Below are 23,425 nucleotides of genomic sequence, written 5' to 3'. Positions count from 1 at the left end.
AACGTCCCGACCTTTGTGCATCTCAAGGCAGACGTGTCCACTGATGTCTTGAAAATATACACATTCTATTAATATGAGCTACGTTTTCGAAGAGCACTTTCTGCTTATGAAATTCTACCCCATCGTAAGAGGAAAACATAATCTGTGAAGCATTCTATGTTAATATGAATATTATTAATTCTGTAGTGCAATACTTTAGAATTAGTTCGTAGAGGCAAGCTGCAGGGATGCCTATCACATAAAATAGCTTGAAAGAACATTTAGAGACATTTTGCAAATTTACCCCAAGCGCCAAGGAAGCGGCTTGGAATGCACGTACACATGAATGTAGAAGCTAGTTTGCGCAGCGAGTGTACCTACAAACCCGGCATGATCTTTGGTGCTCGTGTAAATTAGCAAAAGGTCTAGTGCAGATAATAGCATCATCTGCTACTCAGACACACAGCCTGCACTAATACCGTTAATCAAACATGCTTTCTACAAATTACCTTCGCTTTGTGGGTGGCACGCATTTCTCTAAACTTGTTTATTATTTTGACAGAAGAGCCAGTATAAAAGCAGGCTTATCGAAAGTACTCCTAGAATGTTAGTTTTCTCCTCTCTTGTGTAAATGAAAAGATTGAACCTGACTTTTGCAAATTCTGCAGGTACACTTAATGAGAAGCCAATCATTTGGCATGCGTGACAGTGTCTATAGTGGTAAGCAAAAAACATAGATGGCCAATATTTCTCGCTAGTAGGAACTACCCCGATTTCCCTTGTACAACAAAATTCAGCAAGGTAGGCAGGTAAGCTCGTTCAAGGTGAAAACAACGAGGGGTTGCAAAATATATTTCGCAGGTCAGCACTGTTAAGCAAGGAGAGCAGAGAAAATATATACAATTTATTTGCAAGAAAAGGAAAACATCGAACAGCATTGATAACAACCTAGTATGGACGTCTACTACCTCGTCCCTATGTCGTGTTGCCACGGGATGGCTCCCCTAGCGGAGATAAAGTGATTGCCAGCTCGTCACTCAGGCTGATTGCTGCTGGGCTGCTGTTGCTACCTAGGCTCCTGTTGACACCAAAATTCAAAATGTCAGCTCACCAATGACCATCCACACGGACACCCCTCCTTTCACTGTCAGCATATCCAGGAGGGCAGTAGGCTTCATCCCGTGGCAGGAAGTTGTGGAGGCAGACTCCAGCTTTTATCATGCTCTCACAGTGCTCAACAGTGCCATGCATTGGAGCCAGTAACGGACGCGTGCGAGACACAAGAATTCCGAAGGTGTTTTCTACGGTACGCCTGTCCCGAGCGAGCCTGCAGTTGAAGATCTTTTTTCGGTAGTCCAAGCCTCTTCCGCGGAAAGGGCACATGAGGTATGTTTTCAACGGGAATTAAGGCTTCATCTCCCAGGAGGCAAAGAGGTGGTGCAGGCCGTGCGATTACAAAGTTCTGGAAAGTGTAGACAGCTAACGCCTTTCCGAAGTTACACTCTCTCAATACACCGCCATCGGACTGGTGCCCGGAAGCCAGAATGTCCGCCAGTCGAAACCTGTAGTGAGCGCCAACAACAGCCAGCAGCACCATTGAGTAGAATTTCTTGTAGTTGTGAAATATTGAGGCAGAGTTCGATGGGCACCTGAGCGCAAAGTGCTGTCCATCTATTGATCCAGTGGCGTTAGAAAAGTTCCACTTGACGCAGAACTCCCTCCGGATCTCTTGCCACTGTTGTGATGTGGGCGGCTGCAACACTAACGGGGAGAGGCAGTCCCAGATGGCTGGCAGCGTTTCCTGGAGGATCCCCGATAATGTTGCTTCATGCATCCGGTAACTTACGGCACCATGGCCCAGGATCTGCAATAAGCCTAGAAATGTGAAAAAAAAAAAATGTGAGACTTGGTACATAACTCGGAGATATTTTTGGTCAGTCATTTCCACTAATTGTGACCACGTGTTGAGAACGACCTACGAGAGTACTCCATCAGACTTATATTGCGATACACGCAATATGTAAATTTGTACTAAATGTGCCTGACTGACACTCTACAGTGTTTGGAAATAGTTTCTACTGTAAATTCGCCCGCAAAAATCAGGAAATCGGCGCATGAAGTAGAAATTTACCTTGAATATGGGTTTTACTGACCAGATCTACTGATTAAAAAATTAAGTTTTAATTTCAGATACAAAAATTAAAAAAAAGAATGCCCGATGTTCTCAAATAGGTCAGCTTTTTTATTTAGTAAAATATGTGTTTGATGTAGTGCTACATTGATACGTTGATCCGCATATTTATGAGTGCCTCAAAATAAAATTACAAGCTAGTACTAATGGCCCGTGCAAATATAAGCAATGAAACCTATCAAGTCGAAACTTATTTTGAATACATACTTCACTAGTCCCCTCTACACGTTACAAATTCAAGTCTATATTTAAAGTACGCCAAAATCAAAAACTCTCCCATTTAAGGCTTTTTTTTCTGAGTTCAGACTTAAAATTTGAATGCGTACATTAAACCGGTAATGTGGCATTTGAGATAAGTTTCTACTTGAAACGTCGCGTCCCTGATTTTTGCTGGCGATTTTAGAGCCCAAACATTATTTTGAAACGGATTGTCGAGCCCACGGCTCTCAAAATAGCAAAGTAGATGAGAGCGCTTAAGTTCCGGATTTGAGCTATTTTGGTACGAGCTGGGCGTGAGTACGGCGGTAGCACACCGTCTAGAAGCATAAGCTAATCAGTCAAGTATCCGTGAAAAGAAAGTGCACATCAAATATGTAGTACATGGAGTGCCTCAATGTCCTTCTGTTTTGGGTGATGCCATCGTTCGTAGTACCCGATGCCAACAGCACGCGCTCATAGGGAAGACAGAAAAAATCCCAGGAAACAAAAATGTCGCCTTAGTATAGTCAGCGCCATGAGCGCGTGCAGGGACACGTTCTTTCACGCTTTACGAACAAAAAATAAAAATAAGCGTTCGAAATAAATGGCCAGATATCATCAAACCAAGCAAAGCGCACATGAAGGCACCCTACTACTACATATACCTCAGTGTGATGGCCAGCCGCTCAGCGGGCGACATGGGAGAGCGTTGTGTGGGCGCGTGTACAAGACGGTCGTGGACGAGCCCGAGCAGCTCGTCGAATGAAGCCTTCGCCATCCTGCAGAAAAGGAAACGAAAGAATTGATACACTTTGATAAGCGACATGACTATCGACCGTCGCCTTACCTGAAATATTGGAAGTGGTATTTTGGGTCGGAACTGGCGCAGCTCCTGTAGTAGATGCTAAAATTCTCCAAACACTGTGCGTTTTTCAAATATATCTCGTACGTACAACCTGCGTGTTCTCTGGCGCCAGATTCGGCGCCATAAAAGCACCGCCGCAATTTCTTTCTTTCTTTGCTAATCTAAATACATCGCGAATCGGCTCTCCGTGGTTCTTCCCGTCTCAACTAAAGCCCCTTCATGTTTCAAAAGTAGCGCAAGGTGCGTCGATGCACGAGGCACGTGCAACGTGTGGCCTTTGGTAAGATTAGAGCCACTAAATGAGCTGCGCTTAGAGCATCGGCACTCCGTTCCCCGACACTGTTGTGGGCGCCGCCATTTTGGCTCGTATGCAGGGCAGACGCAACTGCCGATCGTCATGATTCAGAAGTGCGACTTCTGCAGCATTAAACTCTATGTTAGGGAGCTCATGCAATATTGCCTTGCTTTGCCGCGAACTGTTTAAACATTTGTGGAGGGCGGAAAAGCGTTTCCTGTGATGTCAGATAAAGCTTCAGATAACTGGCAACCATGATTTAAAGCCACAATATGTCCAAGTGTCGTTACACTGAAGCGTAGCTTATTTAGTGGCACTAGGTAAGATCATGGCGACACAGCGCAGCATCTGAGCTAGATTTCAGACGACATGAATTTCCAGAAGTTGCGCGGGGCACGAGCCTCGAGCATTTCTACAACAATGGATAGCGCCACTTTTCCCAGGTTAGAGGGGCTTTAGTCTAAACAAGTGTGGACAAAATGCAAACGGAAACGGAAATATACCATCAGCTTATGTCGCAGTTGTCATGGCGACCTGCATGCGCAACGCGAAGTGCGCGCTGGAGCGCGCTGGATCGCGTTGGAGTATAAATGCAGCTTACCGCAACCTTTTCAGCGCGGCGCGCGTGTCGTTGTTGACGACGAACGCCGGCGCACGTCACGTTTGTCGGCGTCGGAGTATAAACAGCCCTTTAAACGGGAAACACATGTACGACAAAACCGTCCGATCCGACGTGCGGACTGCCGGAATGACCTTGGGGGGAGAGGGTTTTCGTAGCATCGGAGAGCGTTGAAAACCCTCGCCTCCGACCGTCGTATTGCGCGGTCGGACGTCGGATCGGACTGTTTCGTCGTACATGTGTTTCGCGCTTAACTCATTAAAATAGACGAGCTCAACAGGCTACGCGGTGTTTGATATTGCTCACCGCAAACGTCGGAAGCAATGTTTGTTATTGTTTGAATCCAAAGCAGAAAAGGCAATCTCGCGACATTTTTAAAACAATAAACACCCTATATTACCACTTAGGGTGCAACCCCACCGTGCATGACGTTTTGGTGCTTTTTTGACTGTTTATAACTTTCTTTTTATGTATCTTACAATTATAAAGTTAATGTGGAATTAAAGAGCTGTTTTTCAGCAATACTTTAATGTCTCGATATTCCAATTAATTTTAGCTAGTTAATTATTTAGCTTTTAATAGACCAAAGTCTGTAATATTAAAAAAAAAATATTTTTTCGAGTTATAACGTTCCATCGTCCACGATAATTTACGTGAGCGTTCGGTTGGATGCAATAAATTTAAAAAAAGTAAGCAACGAACTATACAGATAATTTATGTTTTAATATAAAAAAATAAAAGTTTAAAATGGTATTTTATCGCGCTATAAAAAACAGAATCATGTAAACTAATCAAAATAACAAGACATTAAATTATTAATCATCGTTTGATATTACATTTTCCATAACTTTCGTATTGATATACACTCTAAAAAAAGTCTGTGCGTCAACTTTCACGCACAACGCTCGGAGAGCGAATCAGCGCAACTTACGGAGGAAGCTCAGCGAACGACGACGCCCCGAAACATCTGTTTAGACCAAAAAACGCAGACTCAGTTGTGACATTAAGCAATGCAAGCGTGACGTTTTGCATTGCTTAATGTCACAACTCAGACTGCGTTTTTTGGTCTAAACATATATTTCGGCATCGTCATTCGCTGAGCTGCCCCCGTAAGTTGCGCTGATTCGCTCTCCGAGTGTTGTGCGTGAAAGTAGACGCACAGACTTTTCTTAGAGTGTATTACATGTTAAGAATGTTATAAGACCGCAAACTTTTCCCATTCAGTTACGACAAATTGTAGTTTCTTAATATAAAATACAGATGGCGACACATGTTCAAGAACAGCTTGATGTGCATTTTCTGTCGTGTGCCGCTTGGAACGCCACGTGAAAGACAAAAAAATCGCCAGATGTCAGGGCGTCAGATGCCTGGATCCCCGCAGTGAGCGAGCAAGAGATATCAGAACAACAAGCAAGAGGCTGCGGGTGCACCACAGCTACTTTTGCGCGCGTTCTAATGTGCGTCGGTACACATGTCCGACGCGATCCAAATGAAATGGGCGCCATAAAATGCATTCTGCCATTTGAGATTCCCACAGGTATGCAAAAGATTTTAATGTTTTTATCACTTGCAAAAATTATTTTTGCAATCAAACTATGCTTGTCCGAATGGTTTGACTATATTTTGTTTCAAAAACCACTTCGGGGGCTCTAAATTGCAACGATATTAAAAACAAAACACAAAACATTAAATCGTCTCAGTGCCTCTGAGCCAACGCGCTGGCCCATGAATCCATATTTGTCTGGTTTAATTATCGGTCAAGGTGCCCGCAATCCGACGAAGGCCAATATGAGATTTCGGTTGCACGTCAAAAGATCTCGAATCGGTCAAAATAAGCCGGCAATATATTTTTTTTTTTATTATTGGGGCGTGTTAGGTGATTTTTGTTGGTTTGGCTTTTGAAACCCTAATATCTGAATATTTGCTTTGCTTTACCTTAGTTCAGAGCGCAACCAACGCTACGGGCTGATGAAGCCACTGAAGCAGCGCCAAGAGCGCGAGGTTAAGCTGTTCGATCTCTTTCTGCGCCTATGCGGCCGGGCTAAACTACAGCCACCAAATAAGCTACGCTTCATACACATCTTGGTGCTTAAAGTGATGGTTTTTCGCTGTCTGAAGCTTTGTCTGATATCACAGGAAACGCTTTTCTCTCCTCTACAAATGTTTAAACAGTTCGCGACAAAGTAAAGCGATATTAGATGAGCTTCCTGACACCGAAACTAATGCTGGGGAAGACGCACTTTTGAATCATGACGATCGGCAGTTCCGTTTGATTAGTTACTAACCACAAAAATGGCGGCGCCCACAACAATATCGGGGGAAAAGTGCCGATACTCTAAGCGTAGGCCGAGTGTGTTGCGGCACCGCGGATGAGACCACGTGGAGAAATGCTCGAGCACGAGCTCAGTTGAAAGCACGGAGCTCACGCGGCAGCTGCCCTTGGTGCACGAGAGCTTGTGCCGCCGAGATGTGCCCCAGAACAAGGAGCTCGCGCTTGTAGCCTTTCCTGCGGTACAACACAAGGTGAAACAAAGTATAGATTGTTTTGCACCATGGCGCTAGGCAGCCCCATCCTGGTATGACAGTCTGGCGACCACCGGAAGTTCCCTGAGTAGCCATGGACTGGCTCACCACTGGAATTACGGCCTGGGCCAAGCGGAAAGCTCAGTGGTACCCCAAGCTTGGCTCTTTATTGTATATACAGCATAAGCCAGGTTAGTGACCGAATGGTCAGCCAAGCTTGGCTAGACAATAGAAATTCACCATGCAGTTAAACCAGTTTAACTGGTCATAGTGACAACACACATCGTAAATTAATAAAATTCAATTTATTTCCACAAAAAAAATACATACTGCAGGCACCAAAAATAAACATAAAAGCATATCTAAAATTCAAAAAAATTGGCATGATATTATTTACGTGTCCCAGGCGGTCGGCGAAATTCTCCACATCTTCTGGGGTGTCGGGGTTCCGGTGGTGGCTAATATAGTACAGCAAGGCATCTGAAAAAAAAGAATAAACATCAGTAATTAGAACCATGGCAGATTTATTTGCACCCGTCTGTTCTAAAACGGTATGTAAGTTATGCCACTAATAAAAAATATACACTATCATAAACAGTATGAGAGGGAATATGGAAACGTGTGCCAATCGTACACGCGCTGCCAGTCTCGCGGCAATTACGTAGAAACCGCATGTAAGAGTTTTGACGAGCCACGAGAAAAGCGACGACTATCCGCTTCACTGTCGTTCGGTCACTCGCGCGACGCGGCAAACCGCATGAAAGCGACGGGAGCAAGCGACCAAAGCGATGAGCGACGATCTCTAGAAATCCAAAAACCGAGCGATGCGACAGGCGACCAAGGGAAATCTCCGCCGTTCGTCGCTGACTCTCGTCGCTTGCTTAAACGCTTACATGCGGTTCAGCCTTTACGTTGCATAGCGGACGACAGACTAGGAAGGCAGGAAGGAACAACAATAGCAGGATCCTCTACCACAGTGGTTAATCACTGCGGTAGAGGATCTCTGAAGCTGAATGTATACACTGGCGGTTGTATTACTAGCATGGCTGTTCCGAATAGGGTTGCAAAAAGGTTCGGTTTCACGTGACCCTGATTATGAAGATGAGTCCAAATGGTCGAGCCTGCTTACCTGGCTCGCTGGCGCCGAGACAGAGACAGCCAGTGCCCGCGCTGCAATAAGGACGGAGCGAATTCCGAACACGCCGTTCTGGGATGCAGCCATTTCGCCCACGAGCGAGTGGAGCTCAGGCGGAGGACGTCATCAGCCACAGGAACCATCGGCAAAGGCAGCACTCAAGGCACCGGCAAACTATCTTAAGCGCGAAACACATGTACGACGAAACCTTCCGATTCTACCTGCGGACTGCCGGAATGACCTTGGAGGAGAGGGTTTTTGTAGCATCGCAGAGCGTTGAAAACTCTCGCCTCCGACCGTCGTATTGCGCGGTCGGACGTTGGATCGGACGGTTTCGTCGTACATGTGTTTCGTGCTTTATTCAAACACAGCAACTTGTAACCTCCCCAAGCAGAACAGCAGGGCGAACAAAGACCAGTTCGCGCCACTAACGCCAGATCCGGTTTTCTTTCCTTTTTTTTTTTTTTGGTTTTCGGAACTGCGCCGGCCGCCGTCTCAAAACTGGCGCTTCGAGCGGACGCGAGGGCCGCGCTGATTGGCCCGCGCGCTCCCTGTCCTTGCACGTGAGCAGCACTCCTCTTTCAAGGCATCCGCGCTGCGCGCGGGGAGACTGTATCATCCCCGGTCCCGGGGCACTAGCGCATTTCAGGCGCGTGATTCAACTGGAGGGTGCGGGATCTTTCCCGCGCTTTTTCAGGCACCCCGCCTCGGGCACTTGCGCTTGAAGCGGCTTCTCCGTGCAAGCCAGTGTAGATAAAGGCCGCGGTAAAAAGCGGGAGAATTATAAAGTTCGAGTGCGATCAATTTCGATAGTTTTATTTACAATTTGTCCGGTACAATTCCACTACAACCGGTTCATTTCGGGTTTGGCCTGTTCATATCCAAACTGTTTTCAAATAGTCTTTTTTGTTTCTTTTTCAATGGGGAAACGTGTTCTTTTTTATGTCTCAAGCTAAAACAGACTTCTTGCACTCAAATGTCACTTTCTAGTGCGAAGGCTCGTGCCACAAAACACAAAAATATGTTAAAACAGCGCTCATACGAATTAAAAAAAAAGGAAAAAGGTAAACAAACTATAGAGTAGCAGTGGCTTTCAGCGGGCATTCTGGGTCCAATAAAATACGAGCTTGAGCCACGGAACATTTCATAGCTGCAATTCCCTGATATTCCTTGGCTCACCCTATCTTCGATCCGGCTACATGCCCGAATATTGGCTGTTGCTTGTGTTGAGCGGACCAGGAAATTCCTGCGAACTACCATGGAACCCCAAAGCTTGGCAGAGGCATTGCTACCCTGGCCATCTGTGACCAAGGAAAATCAATAGACAGCAAGGGTACATCAAATACTGGCAGCGGTTCTGTTTACACTGGTCATCGACCAAGGAAATTGATTGGTCAACCAGGGAAGGCGTTCCCTGGCACTTCCGTGGCTTTTTGGAGCAAGGAAAGACTGTGAAACGCCAGGCTGGCATATAGACGTAAATGGCTGGGCAGTCGTGGCCAAGCTATCACAACTAAGTGCCAACCCTGGCCCCAGCTCAACCAAGCAAGTGTGCTACCTGGGAAATGACTGGCCCTTGAAAGCGAATAGAGGCGAAGCACCCGCTCGTGGCTCGTGTCTTGAGTCTCTCCACAACAGTAGTTGGCGGTACTTGTAAAAAACGCCTTTATCAAGGGGTTTTAGCAGGGACCCGGGGTTCATTCGCCCATCTGCATCCTACCGTCGTGCGGTTCGTAACCACATATACTGCGTAATGCACGGTAAAGACCCCGAGCTAACAGTTGTAAAGCACTTTTTATAATCTTCAACGGATAACAATATCGGCCTACGAAACTGCTTCTCTCTAAAACAATTAACGACTAATTTGAATGCGCTGTTACATTACATTTTTAATATGTGCTCGCGTGTTCGTTTTTTTTTTTTTTTTTTTGTCTACAACTTTGATTATGCGGATCTTACTTATGATGAAACAAACAATAGTTGTGGGACTTCTGGAAAAATATTATATAACTAAGAAAATTGCACGTGACTGAAGAAGACAAAAAAAAAACACACACATAGGCACACTTAATAAGTAATTGAAATAATAGTACTGAACATAATTGTGTTTTCAAAGGTTTGAGCGCACCGACAGCTATAAAAGTGAGTTCTATGCTTTGGGTGGTGCGCTTGTTCACTGGAAGTGTAGTTCAGGGCAGTATGCACGCACTTGTATGTTCCGCTTTGCTCGCACGATGAAAAAAAAATACTTTACTGGTAATGTATTTAGTGAAACAAAGCTTACCTTTCTGTATATGTGCATTGCCCTCAGTTTTCGCGTGATTACATGCTTGTTTATGATCATTGCTTTTGTTTCGTGCTCTTTAGTGCGCTACACTGTAAAAAAATTCCGTAAATAAAAGGATAGGTTCTCAGTAATCGCTAATGACAAGTGTCTGTAATCGTAATTAAGGAGAACTTGTCCGTTCGTTTGAAAAACAATCATCTGAACAATTTAGTAGCGAGCCTACGATAAGCTTAAATGCTTTCTATTAGACCTAGAACATCATACAATGCGTCCCCTATCTGCAAAAAAAAATAATTTAAAGTACTTTTAGAACGTTTTTGATAACTTTAGGCCATAGGTGGTGATAGCTACCGCCTAAAAACAAAGGATGCGGTGAACTCTAAGAAATAGGTGGCACTAGCTACCGCCTAAAAACAAAAGAAGATGCAGTGTTGGTCTAATAGCATCTTAGTATCACTTATTTATTTATCCATACCGTTCTCTGGTTTTCCGGGTTTTCCTGCTCGCGTTGGTTTTCTCGCGATCTCGCTTTGACGTCCTTGGTAATGAACCTCAAGGTAAAAAGGCCGATCTGTTGACGAAACGGTGAGTCCTCTGCGTGTAAATATTGGTTTTGTACGTGAAGTACGGGTCCATTTTTCTGAAACTCGCGTTCCCATAGGGGTGAAACAAAACCACGGAGTCTTGCAGCCGAGATGTTTCGTATTGGATGACGACGGTCGCACTTCGCAGTTTCCGTTCGCGTTTGACATTCTCAGGAAACCTGATTTAAGCCCTTGTGTTGTATTTCGTCGCGAGCCAGCTGATAGCGCGGCCCGTCACTCAGAGAGCTGAATAGAGCGCCTCTCGCGTATTCATGCCTACGGCTGACCTTGTGTAATGGCCAGCGGTCGTGGTGGATTGCATGGGTCTAAACACGTAATCGCAAGTAATAGGGTTGTGCTTCTCGAAAAAAATACGCGGACAAGGAGGTATACACGACGTCCGCCTGAAACGTCGTCTCCTTCCCTACCGAAAAAAAAAAACGGTATGAAATTTAACACGGTAAAATTCAAACTGGATTTTCGCACCGGGAATCTCACCGTAAAATATGCATACCGTGACCAAATCGTATTGCCAGCGCATACCGTATTCTGAACTGGGTTACTGCCTGCCGTACATTGAGCCGTGCTGTGTATACCGTGTGCAGCAACGAATTCGGTGCACGGTATGCTTGGCTTGATACTTGACACGGAAGTTATCCGTGTCAAGTATCGGCAGTGAAGTGATTACTGCGCCAATTGCGCCAAACTGCGACAAGGGGCTAACCCTGCTACATCCTGCTACATTTCGCCAAAATATGGGCAATCTGCGCCAAGCCTGCGCCAAAGGACCAATTGAGGTCGCCCTTAAAAACCGAAACTAAACCGAGTACTGTGTAATGGAGCAGGCGTGTGTTATGTGGCACAAGCGGCCGCCTGACACAAAGTACCGTGCATCAATTGTCCACTCGGTCTTGCGTGGTTTTTCCGGCGTCTCGCGTTTCGCGCTCTCGTCTTGTAAGTCTCGTTTCCCGTCTCTTTTTTATATTTTCAGCGATAGACGGGGATGTGTGCAGACACTCTGACGCTAGCGTGCCGCGTACCAGCCATGCCGTCGTGCTGTTGAACGAAACCGTGTTTTTGCCCGGCAGTAGTTACTTTTTTAGCTGAAGCAACGGCCGTGGGAAAGCTATATTTGGTCACTGCCTTTCAGTCACCGTGGTCGCACGACGTCCAATGTTGCTGTCCCCACATCACCGCAGATATGGTACTTTCTAAAGTGTAACGCAAGGACCGTCGCATGTTCATCAACATTCCTGTTCTTGTTTAAATTATACGTTACTACAAAAATCCATCTTTAATTCAAAGACTGCTCTGTCAAAGTATTGACTATCTAGATTTCTCTCGGTGGGCCCTCTTTCGAGAGGGACCTCGGTACGTGAAAAATCTGCCGTCAAAGAAAGTTGGTGAAGGGAAGTGAGCTAAAGCCAAGAAGGCAATGTCTGCACGCTGAACCCGCATAGCGTTTAGTGTTTAGCTTGTACCTTGTTTGCCGGCCTGGCAAGCACGCGCCACTAGACTGTTTTTGTAGCATGCTCGAAAGTTACATTTTGTGTACAATTTCAGGGATAAGTTAGCGACGGAACTGAGGGTTCCGGTTTCGATCGGACAACCGTTGTCTGCACTCGTGCGACGAAGCATGCCCAACAGCAAGCCTGCCGAAGTTTGCCTCACTTGCTTGCGAACATGATTGCGTGACTGAGGCACCAGCTGGGACGTTTGCGATTCATTGTTTTACATTTGCTTACTTTTGACGAAAATCTGGCACGTCGGGAACCAGTAAAACGGTGGCAAGCGGTTTTTCAAAATTGCTTGGCAATGCCTACAGCACTGTACACTTGTGGGATGTCTGAGCAGTAAAAACAGAAGCAGCGAGTTCCATCACAACATATCGCATCAGAACACACCACAACACAAAGTGCCCTTCGTTTGTACAGCACTTAAAATAAATAATTTCATTTTCCTAAAAATATCTGCTCCAATATCCACTTTTTCTGCTCCGAAACACTGTCTTGGCTGCTCCAAAAGTCGCTTTTGCTGCTCCAAAACACTGTTTTGGTTGCTCCAAAGGCCACATTGCTGCTCCAAAAAACTGTTTCGGTTGCTCCCAAACGTCCGCCAAAATGGCTTGGGCCATGCGGTTACTCTTCATCTTGGGTGGGCGTTCTTTCGGAACTTTACAGTATATATAATGTGATTATGCATTTAAAATTATTGCTTGCGTCTTAAATTTAAAAAAAAACGAAAAAAAAACGTTGGGTCTTTGATTTAGGGATTGCTTGGTCGTCGTTTTACTAATTATTTCCCCCAACCAGACAGACTTCCGTCTAATGTTTACATTGAAATCTAAAGTCTTATACCCTGCAGAGGTGCTGCCATTTTTTAATATCTTAAGTACTACAGGGAACTTACAATACTTGATCACCACTACCTGTGATTAATTACAAGAAAAGTAAACGGGATGGGAGCAACACCAGTCACCCGAATTATATAAGTTAACTTAATGGCTGTGATTGCCCTACCTACTACTGCCATCAGTTTTCTTTCTAGGAAAACCAGGTACCTACCATAGTATCCCAAGAGATGCCCCACGCCCGAAAGGTAACCCGCCCCTATTTTTTGTATGATTTGTTTGTTTGTTTTTTTTGTTTTTTTTTAGACACAGATAGCCCATTTTTACTAATTGCAGGTGCCTGGCCAGTGGTGACCTCGGCAGAAATTGTGCTACTTAACCATGGCAAGAGATATACGAATGTTGCTGAATGAAGACAGTCGTCTTTGGTTTATCTACCGTCTCTGTGATTACAAGTTTCGCAGGTCACAAAATCCAAAACTAGAATATTTTAAGCCTGTTTTTCATCACACACAGAAAGTGTGTCTACGCCTTATTTTCACCCGGTGTACTTTCAATTTTAGGTCGGCTATCTCTCGGGATATTACGGTACTGTCTATTCAAGGAATCATAAGAAAAAAACCTCTCGAAATAACACCTGTACTAAAAAAAATATATATATATATAGATATAAGCCTTTAAAAGCTTAATTTTCGTTAGAAGACGCCAAGGGCACAGGAGGTGTCAGGGGCACCTGTGGGTACTTTTCGGCCTTCGAAGGACAATTCTTCTTGCTTAAGAAGTTCGAAAGACGACAGCGGGCTTTGCCGATCCGGTCGTCATAGGGCACAGTAGTCTTGCGCTTCTTCACATAGTGAGATGAGCCAACTGTGGAAATAAAAGAGACAATCTCATCAAACACAGGAAATTCGAAATATTTTTGGAATTATATTTTGAACTACTGTCTCAAATGGACAGAACGGTTTTTTCACTGAATGAAATAAGAGGAACAAAAAACAAAATGTCTAAACATAGCAGGGTATCTATGGAGGCTTGTCGAAATTATAGAGAGCTTCACTATTAGCCTAGAGATTATTTTCTGGATACAGGATTGTAGATTCTAAGCGACTTGAAAAATCTCCATTATATTGAATGCATTTCCAGATAACCCCCGATATTTCCCAATTTTCGAAACCCGAATCGGTTTTATGAAACTCAGGTTAATCCTGAGTTTAACCTGAGTTTCAGAAAGTTAATCAGGTTAACTTTCTTCTAAAAGCCCGCCTAGCTGGGAGGTGAAAAACAGTTAGAGAACTGCCATTTATGATACAGTGCGGATCCACTTTAGAAGTACCTTATGGTCCCCGAAAAAAAAAAAAAACATTAAGAAACAAGGAACCTAATTATGGTCATATTTGACTATTTTTTGAGCATCTGCTTTTCTAGCGTCAGGGTTTGAGAGCGATAAAGTAAACAAATAGAGTCTGAAAACTCGAAACAACGAGATCAGCACCTAGTTGACGCGCACCCCGAGTAGTGGCACAAGCGTCCCACCATTGGAGGGGTATCATATATAAAAAAAATCCTTATTTTTGCTTGAATTTTTTCATTTATTTCGCTCATAACTTTCGAAACAATGTGCATTTTTCTTGAAGAAAAAAAGATGGTTTCTTCGTGTTACCATTTTGTCCCATGGGAAGCCTCGACGCAAGTTTCAGACCAATCATAGCATCGTTGGAGAGGCCTTGTAAAGGAAAGGGATACTGAACCGAAATGTTTATTTCACAGAAAGTTCATCGGACCGTTCACTGGGAAGATGCAAACCCCAAGACATCACTTTTACAATATCCTGAACGAATGGCTGTACTTTTGGAAAAGAACGATGGAATTGAGTGAGGCTGACAGGCTGTCTGTCGTCACGTCACAGAGCTCCTCGAAGCTTGCCTGGGGACGGAGGACAAGGCCGAGGAGCCCGATAACGTAATGTCAGCTTCGCTTAATTGCGTTTTTTTTTTTTTTTTTGCCTAAAATACAGCCATCTGTTCAACATATCGATCTATATTGTTATAAAAGTGGTGTTTTAGGGTTGGTAGCTTCTAATTGAGCGATCCCCCTGTCTTCTTAGCTGAAATTCAGATTTCAGTTCAGTATCCCTTTCAGCACACTACATAATGTGCTCTTTCATTATTGGGCACACAGTGCTACCTTCTTTCCCGGAATCACTCTCTTGGCGGCTTCAAGACAGTAAACATGTCAGCCAATAGACAAAGCTGAAAGAGTTCAAAATCAGCTGAGGTTGTCAGAATTTAAACAAAGGATACTTTTTTTGGCAGCCCTGCTGCAAAGACTGAGGTATATACTGTAAACGACTTAATTTTTCCGAGGACCTAATTTTCGCGAATCACCTACAATTCGCGAAATATATGTCCCGCGAATAATTCCGGTAAAATGTTATCACATTGGAATCTATATTGAGATCCCACCGCGTCGCAAAAATTAGAACAAGCGAATTATTCCAAAACTTTAGCTTTTGCCAAAATCACGAAATATTGAGCCCGCCAAAAATAAGCCGTTTACAATATGCCCTCAGAGATGATGTCTGAAAATAATATTTCAATATTTTATTAGCATTCTAGTCACTGAAATAAAACTTCTTAAAAGAAGAAAATGGAGTGGAGCCGACTTTTTTTGTAACCGCGAAAAACGCCAAAGAAATTCCCTTTGCAGAACGGCTCTTAAAATGGCTGCGACAGGGGCAGCGCAAAGGATAATTCTAAAGGACACCACCCCACAGAGCGGTGCTGCCACGCGCCACCGCAGAAGCGCACAGCTACCACTCCCCAGAACCCGGCCGGCTGGTGTCTGCAGAGGTTGCCCGGCTGGTCTCTGGCAGGGGGCCAGCCGAGCAGCCTTTGCAGATGGGCTGTAACAAAAAGCCCTATCGGTGGCACGTGTTCCCCCATTGCTAGTAGAAGCTAGAAAAAAGCCCCCAAGCAGGTTATGCTATCCTATCTACATAAAGAAGAAAGCTGCAATGTCACCATTGCAACATTGTCTATCATTCTTCACGTTTCCTTGCAGTCATCTTTTGTCTCTTAATAACATGAAAACAATAGGGAGTTTTAGAATAGCGCACGCTAAAGCTTTGCGTGCGCAAAGAATAGCGTCGTCGCCACTGCTCATGCTCCGAACGCAAACCAGGTTTCGCGCTTTGCGTGCGCAATTTTAGCGTGCGCTATTTCTCGGAAATAGCGTGCGTACGCAAAGAGTCTTTGCGCTTCTCCAAGGGGGATTCGTGATGAGAAGTTGGCTTAAGCCAAGACGAGCAGAGTTAAAAAAAAATGGCGGCTTCCATGGATGATGTCGGCGGCTGCTTTGGCGGCGTCGTGAGTGCGACGTCGGCGGCATTCTCGCGACTGCAATTTTCAATACGGGACGACAATGTACTCGGTTTGGCAGCGATCACCGGCAACTTGATGCTTGCGACGCGCGAACATTTCACGGCGAAGGAACGATGTGCGAAGGTCAGTACACGAGACCTCTCTTGCCGAGGCGACGCAAGCGGACACGACCGGTCAACCGCTCGCGTCGCGTTCTCATGTTTAAACATATTAAAATGCTACTCTGGACCAAAAAACTTGTTTTCTTCTGAAGTTACATCACTTCGTGTGTGAAATCAAAATTTTTACTGTATCTTGGTGGCGTCGCAAGCGCGAGATGCTTGGGCTTTTGCGTCACGGCGGAGAAACGCTATTCTAAAACTTTCTCGCGTCACGTGCGCTAATCTTGGTGGCAGTCCAGTGGGGTGCTAACGACACGTCTAACGGCGATTCTTCTGCATTTTCTAGCACCCGGGATGAACGCTGCAGGAATACAACGGGACGACGCAGGCATTGCGTGGCATCGAAAGCTTTGAGGCTACAAGCATTCCGTGGCGTCGAGAGCTTTATAAGTTGCTCATCATCGGTGACGAAAACGACCGAGGCAAGGCGACAACCGCTTTTTGCGCTCCTCATCGATATAAGTTATCGACCTTCAAGGGGCTACGAAAGTCGGCTCATCGCACGGTGAAGCTATTATCGCTCTATCGGACAATCCGCCGTCGATAAGCTGCTAGGTGGCTGATTGGAGCATGTGACGGTTCTCTTGTTGCTGTGTTTTTCGGACTGGTCTTCAAAAGCCAGCGGCAGACGACGGTGTGGCGCAGTCCAGCGGGGTGCTAACGACACGTCTAACGGCGATTCTTCTGCATTTTCTAGGTAAGAATTTGCTTGATTTTTTTTTGTTTTCATTTGTTTCACGCCTCGCTGGACTGCCTCATTACCCGAAATGTCGACTGTTTATTGCGTTACCTGTTTGAAGTCGATTCCAGACGTTAGCCAGAGTTTGAAGTGTGCTGAGTGCGGAAAGAGTTACCATGTGGGGAAATGCGCGGGGGTTACAAAGACTGTACTTAAAACATGGTCTAGCGAAGAACGGAACATCTGGCTATGCGTAACTTGCGATTCCCGCAAATGTCGGCAGGCAGCACTTTCGGCGACGTACTCTCAGGATATTGGTCAACGTAGCACAAGCGAAAGCTCGGAAGAACCAAATGTAGCACTTTTGATGAAGCATATTCTGGACATGAGTACTAAGCTGACACAAGTGCTAGATCGAATGAATAATTTCGAGAAGTCAATGGAGGAACAGGCAGGAAAACATGACGCAATAATGGTGAAGTTAACTAACCAAGAAAAAACAGTGCAAGGAATAGAACATTCTTTAGAAATAATGGGAAAGGACTATCATGACCTTCTGGAGAAGGTTACCTTGCAGGAAAGAGAGTTAAAAGAGCTAAAGAAAAAATCCGCAGAACTTGAAAGACAAGTAACAAAAAAAGACACGGAGATCGAAGAGCTCAAGACCGCCATAGATGCTGTTGAACAATACTCCAGAAGGAATAATGTGGAAATTCATGGTATCACCAAAAAAGACAACGAAAATCTTGTGGAAGTTATCCAGCACTTATCTGGTAAGCTGCAGCTGCCGTGTCCGGCACCTGAAAGCATGGAAGCGGTCCACAGATTGGGCCAAAAAGAGGGTAAAATAGCACCCATCATTGTTCGTTTCAAAGACAAGGCGGTTAGGGACCTCTGGCTCTCTAAAAGAAGAGTGCTTAAAAATGAACAGGTGTTCATTAATGAAAATCTAACGAAGTATCTAAGACAACTTTTGTGGAAAACTAGGCAGTATGCAAAAGAGAAGGAGTACAAGTTTGTATGGGTTAGTAATGGAAAAGTTTTTGTCCGGGAAAAAGAAGGCTCGGCTGTGATTCGTGTAGAAAATGAACATGACTTGTCTAAATTACGTTAAAAATGGCGAATTCATATTCAGCATTTTATGACTGGGACCTTAGTACCCAGAGCAGGTTGGCAGATATAGACGGTGGAAGGATGGAACTTAACCTGTTGCACATAAATGTTAGAAGCATACAAAAGCACTGGGACCAATTAAATGTATATTTGCAAAATAGACTAGCAGGCTTGGATATATTAATTTTAACAGAAGTAAATATTGACTCAACAATGGTAAGTTCTTTCAATTTGACCGGGTTTCAATTGTTTTCGGAGTGCAGGGAAGGAAGAAGAGGTGGTGGTATATTAGTCTTTATAAAAGGTTCCTGGATGTCCGATCAACTGGCAGTTTCTTGTAACCACGCGGAGGTTTTGGTACTTCGTGTGTCAAATCGGGAGTTATCTTTTGTAATCTGTGCAGTATATAGACCGCCCAGTGCACACATACCTTTCTTTCTCGATGAATTAGCTGAAATCTTTAAACAATTCAATAACAACAAATACTTGGTTGTTGCTGGCGATCTGAACATAGATGTAATGAATGCTGCTAAGTACGGTGTATCTGATTATCTGAATTTACTAGCAGGTTTTGGATTAGAAAATATAATTACAGATTATACTAGGGAAGAATACTTGGGATCCCGCATAACAAAGTCGTGTATTGACCATATTATTGTTAGAGGGGGTGATCTTAAAATGCTTTCTGGTGTAATTAGACAAAAAGTTGCTGATCATTATTTTATATCTCTGGCGATAATAGGGGTGAGTACTGAGGAAACCGATCGTGTAGTATACAGGCGCATTCTTGATAATAATAAGATTGACAAAATGATACGAGAATATAACTGGGCCTCCCTCCTTGATTTTGATCACATTACTGCTTACCAGATGCTTGCGAATAATTTGAGGTCGATATATGAAAAGTGTTGAAAAACTGTAAAAATAAGACAAAGAAATCCACAAAATGCCTGGATAAACGACGAAATATTGACACTATGCCGTGAAAAAGATAGGTTGTGGAACATTTGTAAAGCAAGACCACATGATCATATAATTAAAGGAGAGTTTAAAAAACTACGTAATAAGGTAACTGCCAAAATAAGACTGGCAAAAAAATATCATTACACATCTAAATTTCAACAATGCGAGGGAAATCCGAAGAAAACTTGGGATTGGATAAAGGAAATTACGGGAAGTAAAGGGAAACAAAATATAGATGAAACAATTAAAAAAGCGTTTGGCAGTAATAATATCAGTTCTTTATGTAACCAATTTAACGATTCTTTTGTTAAAAGGATTGTGGATCTGAGAAAATTACTACAAAATCAAGAAGAAGAATCAAATAGCTACGAGAATAGTGTGCACTCAGCTTATTTGCCTCAGATGACAGAGGTAGACTTTAGATGCATAATAAACAACATGAAAGCGTCCAAACCTACGGGGAATGACTCCATTCGATTAAGGGACATTCAGAATAATTTTGAGGTATTAAAAGACGTTATAATAAAAATAGTAAACGAATCACTCTCGTCAGGGAAAGTTCCTATTGAATTAAAAACAGCTGTTGTTAGACCATTATATAAAAATGGCAGTAAAAACGAAATATGAATTATAGACCCATTTCAATATTGCCAATCATAGCGCAAATTATGGAAAAATTTGTCTTTAACACAATGACATCGTATTGCGAGAAGTTCTGTTTAATAAACGAGTCTCAGTATGGATTCCGTAAAAATAGAAGCACTGAACTTTTGCTGGAAGATCTTTTAGATTATGTAAACTACAGTCTCGATAGGAATCAATTTGTTTTAGCCCTATTTTTAGATTTAACTAAAGCTTTCGAAACTATTGATCATGAGCGACTATTAATAAAACTAAGGGATATGGGTTTTAGAGGTCCTTTTAACGCGTTCTTGAGAGACTATATTACAGACAGATATCAGTTGGTCAAAATTGACAAGTTTAAAAGTAGATTAACATCACTTAACTCGGGAGTACCTCAGGGGTCGGTACTGGGACCCCTTTTATTTAATGTTTATGTTAACCAAATTGGAACTCTACCGTGTACATCCCGTCTGTATCAGTATGCAGACGATACCGCCTTGATATTAGGGCACAGTGATGAACAAAGTGCATTGTCCATTTTTCAGAAAGATATTGAAATAATAATGGGCTGGTTTTCTGTTAATCATATTTTTGTTAATCCCAGTAAGACAAAACTAATATGTTTTCGTAGTCCGTATAAACATTTACATCTTAGCACTCCGTTATTTCTTCATTCACAAAACTGCACACGGTGCAGTTGTGTAGCATTAGATTATGTTACAACAACTAAATATTTAGGATTACATCTCGACCAACATCTCCTATGGAATGAGCATGTAGAATATCTCATCAAAAGAATGCGTGTTGTCTCGGTTTATTTGTATAAGATGCGTAGTGTAGCGACATTGTCATTACGAAGGAGGGTGTATGGTGCACTGGGTGAGTCTATTCTCCGATATGGGATTTCTTTATATGGAGTGTGTTCTAATTATAAAAAAGAAAAACTTGACAAAATACTACATAAAATTGCAATTAATATTACCTATGGAACACCCTACTCTGAGTTGGAAATTAATAGGAAAATGAATGTCTTAAATTTGTTATCCATAGAGAAACTACATTGTTATGTTATTTTAGTAAAGCACTATTATAAAAGCAACTTTAAAATCGTATTAGAAAAAGAACGAACACTTAGGCGCAAAAAACGTTTTGTTATTCCTAAGATTTATACAAACTATGGAAAAAAAACACCGGCATATTACGTCCCATTTTATTTTAATAGGCTTCCAGACACCTATTATAACATGAAGTCGCTGAAACAAGTCAAATATGATCTAAAAGAGTGGTGTTTGAATTTTGAAATGTAATTTGGCTTTATTGCTTTAGCAGTCCACTGAGTTTTGTCTCTTTTCTTCTTGTCTGATTTTTATTCATTTATTTATGTATTTATTTTATGTGTGCCAGTAATGCACACAATAGGAGGATTTCAGTGTAGCAGCCCGCTGGACGCCAGGTCCCGCAGACAAGCACACCAGTGCTTTTGCGGGCCTGCATATGTATTATGTTTATGATGTGAATAAAATTTCTTATTATTATTATTATTATTATTATTATTATTAATACAAGCGCTAAATTTAGCGCTAGCGTGCGCTAAAATTGCGTACGTTATTCTAAAACTCCCTCAAACTCTAAAACTCAAATAGTAAAGCAATCTATTCTCCCAATACCGCTAAAAACAAGACAAATGCAGACTATACGTTGTGTCACCTTAGCCTGGACTATTGTTGGCCGTGCCTGTTAAAGAGCGCGAGCAATATGCTTCGGATCACATGTCGGCGGCTCTACAAGTGCTCATGCAGCGGCTGCTCCAGTCAAGGCTACCCACATGCGCTTACACAGCCGTTGCAGTTAGTTCATGCGGTGGCAAGACAAGGTATAGTGCCATTTACACATCCAAGAGAGCAAAACCCTCAATATGTCAGATCCGAGTGATCTATAAAGCCTATATAATGATCAATGCCAAACCTGCCAATTGCTGCATAGTTTGGAGCCGGGAAGGGACATGCAGCATGGCACGCACTTTTGATTGCATCCATTTCGGCTGGTGTGATGGGCTTTTTTTTCACGGCGCCATACTTTAGGTTGCGCCTGGAGGGCTGGCCCGTTACGCTCCTGTTGGCCAGGTCCTCGTCCTTGTAGAGACACCAAGCCAACAGAGTGCAGCAGCGAAAGTCCGACTTCGCTTCATCCATGGCCCAGTTGAACTTTTCTTCGGATAGAGAAATCCCACCTCCGATGTAACGTTGCAAGTGAAAACATAATCTTACACAAACAGATGCTCAAGGAAGTTTTAGTACAGGTATAGTGCCTGGACGTATTCCCCACGGGTGTGATTACCATCCTCGTCTTCCCATGCATTAAGAGTGGTCCCACGGTGGCAACAAGGGCTGTTACAGAACGTGCGCTGAACGTGCATGGGCGAGCAGCAGAAAGGAGGAAATTAAGAGCAGAGGAGGAATACCACTGCCACGAGCCAGTTTCCTGGTCACTCGGATGAGTGCCGCCATCTAGTGGTTGAACTAATGGCTTGTTCAAAATGCCCACCGTGGGACCGCCGCCTTAAGTCAAACCTGAACCCGCAAAAAAACGTCTACCAGTTCGATATAGCGAGTAAATTTATATAAAATATTTAATGAATTTGACATCAAACAAGCACGCCACATTTAGAAAAGTTTACTGTTGAAGTAGCGTCTGTACGTCATGAGGGACCAGGGGGGGGAAGGTGCCGCCGCTTCCAATGCACCCTCCTCAGAATTTACGGCGCTCGGTGGGGGCCGCCATGTTAAAACTTGAGACCAGTGTTGCTGCATCTGTAGGTCGTCTTTAAGTTAGAGCTGACGGAGAAAATCTGGCCACGGCGCAGCGCCGATGTACGCTGGAAGCTAGAGCCGGTTTGCTTTCGTTGTTTTTGTTTGGTCGGAGAAAATCTTGCAACAACGCACGTTCAAGTTTCAACATGGCGCCGGTATTGCTTCGGCGCTTCGGTTTGATCACGTTTGACGCGGTTTGCCAGCACATGTAGCGAAGACGTGACCGGAGAAGTGCCCCTGTGATGGTCCCGGAAGACGGAAAGTATCATTCGTAATCGCCGTGCGTGCTTTGAAAGCGAAAGGAGTCACAGGGTCCACGAGTGCGCAACCACAAGCCAAGGTTCACGACAGCGCTCCGTTGACTTCGGCGATCTTGTTCTGTTTGGTGCATAGAGATAGGCTTGGTGCAACACGGCGATGCGACAAAGAGTTGAAACGTTCGTGGTGTGTCGTGCGGTGCTTGGAGGTAGAATCCCATACTAACACGAAGCGCAAATTGGTTATTGTGGCGTTGAAATTCAACGGGTTCAGTTCCGTCGTCGTCAGCTGATCCGGTCCAACTGGTCCGGGAGGACGCAGCGAGCGCTTTTAAAAGTAAATCTTCCTTCGTTCCGTTTCAAAATGTGGAAGATTCTCGACGCACACGGTAAGTAAAAAGCTGCGGGCGTT

The 23,425-nt window shown here is 43.8% G+C and overlaps 1 protein-coding gene across 1 annotated transcript in view; it reads right to left on the bottom strand.

Annotated features, from left to right (window-relative positions):
- Positions 1–13,711: 13,711 nt before the first annotated feature.
- LOC120847930 overlaps positions 13,712–23,425 on the bottom strand; it is a 45,396-nt gene continuing 35,682 nt past the window's right edge. Inside the window, exons 2-3 of the mRNA XM_040219863.1 lie at positions 21,967–22,208; positions 13,712–13,893 (exon numbers count right to left, since the gene is read on the bottom strand). Coding sequence (XP_040075797.1) covers positions 13,712–13,893; positions 21,967–22,208 — 424 coding nt within the window. The remainder of the gene's footprint in view (positions 13,894–21,966; positions 22,209–23,425) is intronic.

The sequence above is a fragment of the Ixodes scapularis genome, unplaced genomic scaffold, assembly GCF_016920785.2.
Source record: "Ixodes scapularis isolate PalLabHiFi unplaced genomic scaffold, ASM1692078v2 PGA_scaffold0__279_contigs__length_252992795, whole genome shotgun sequence".
Classification (NCBI taxonomy): Eukaryota; Metazoa; Arthropoda; class Arachnida; order Ixodida; family Ixodidae; genus Ixodes; species Ixodes scapularis.
The sequence above is the reverse complement of the archived record's forward strand: the minus strand, read 5'-3'. Positions and strand labels throughout refer to the sequence as shown.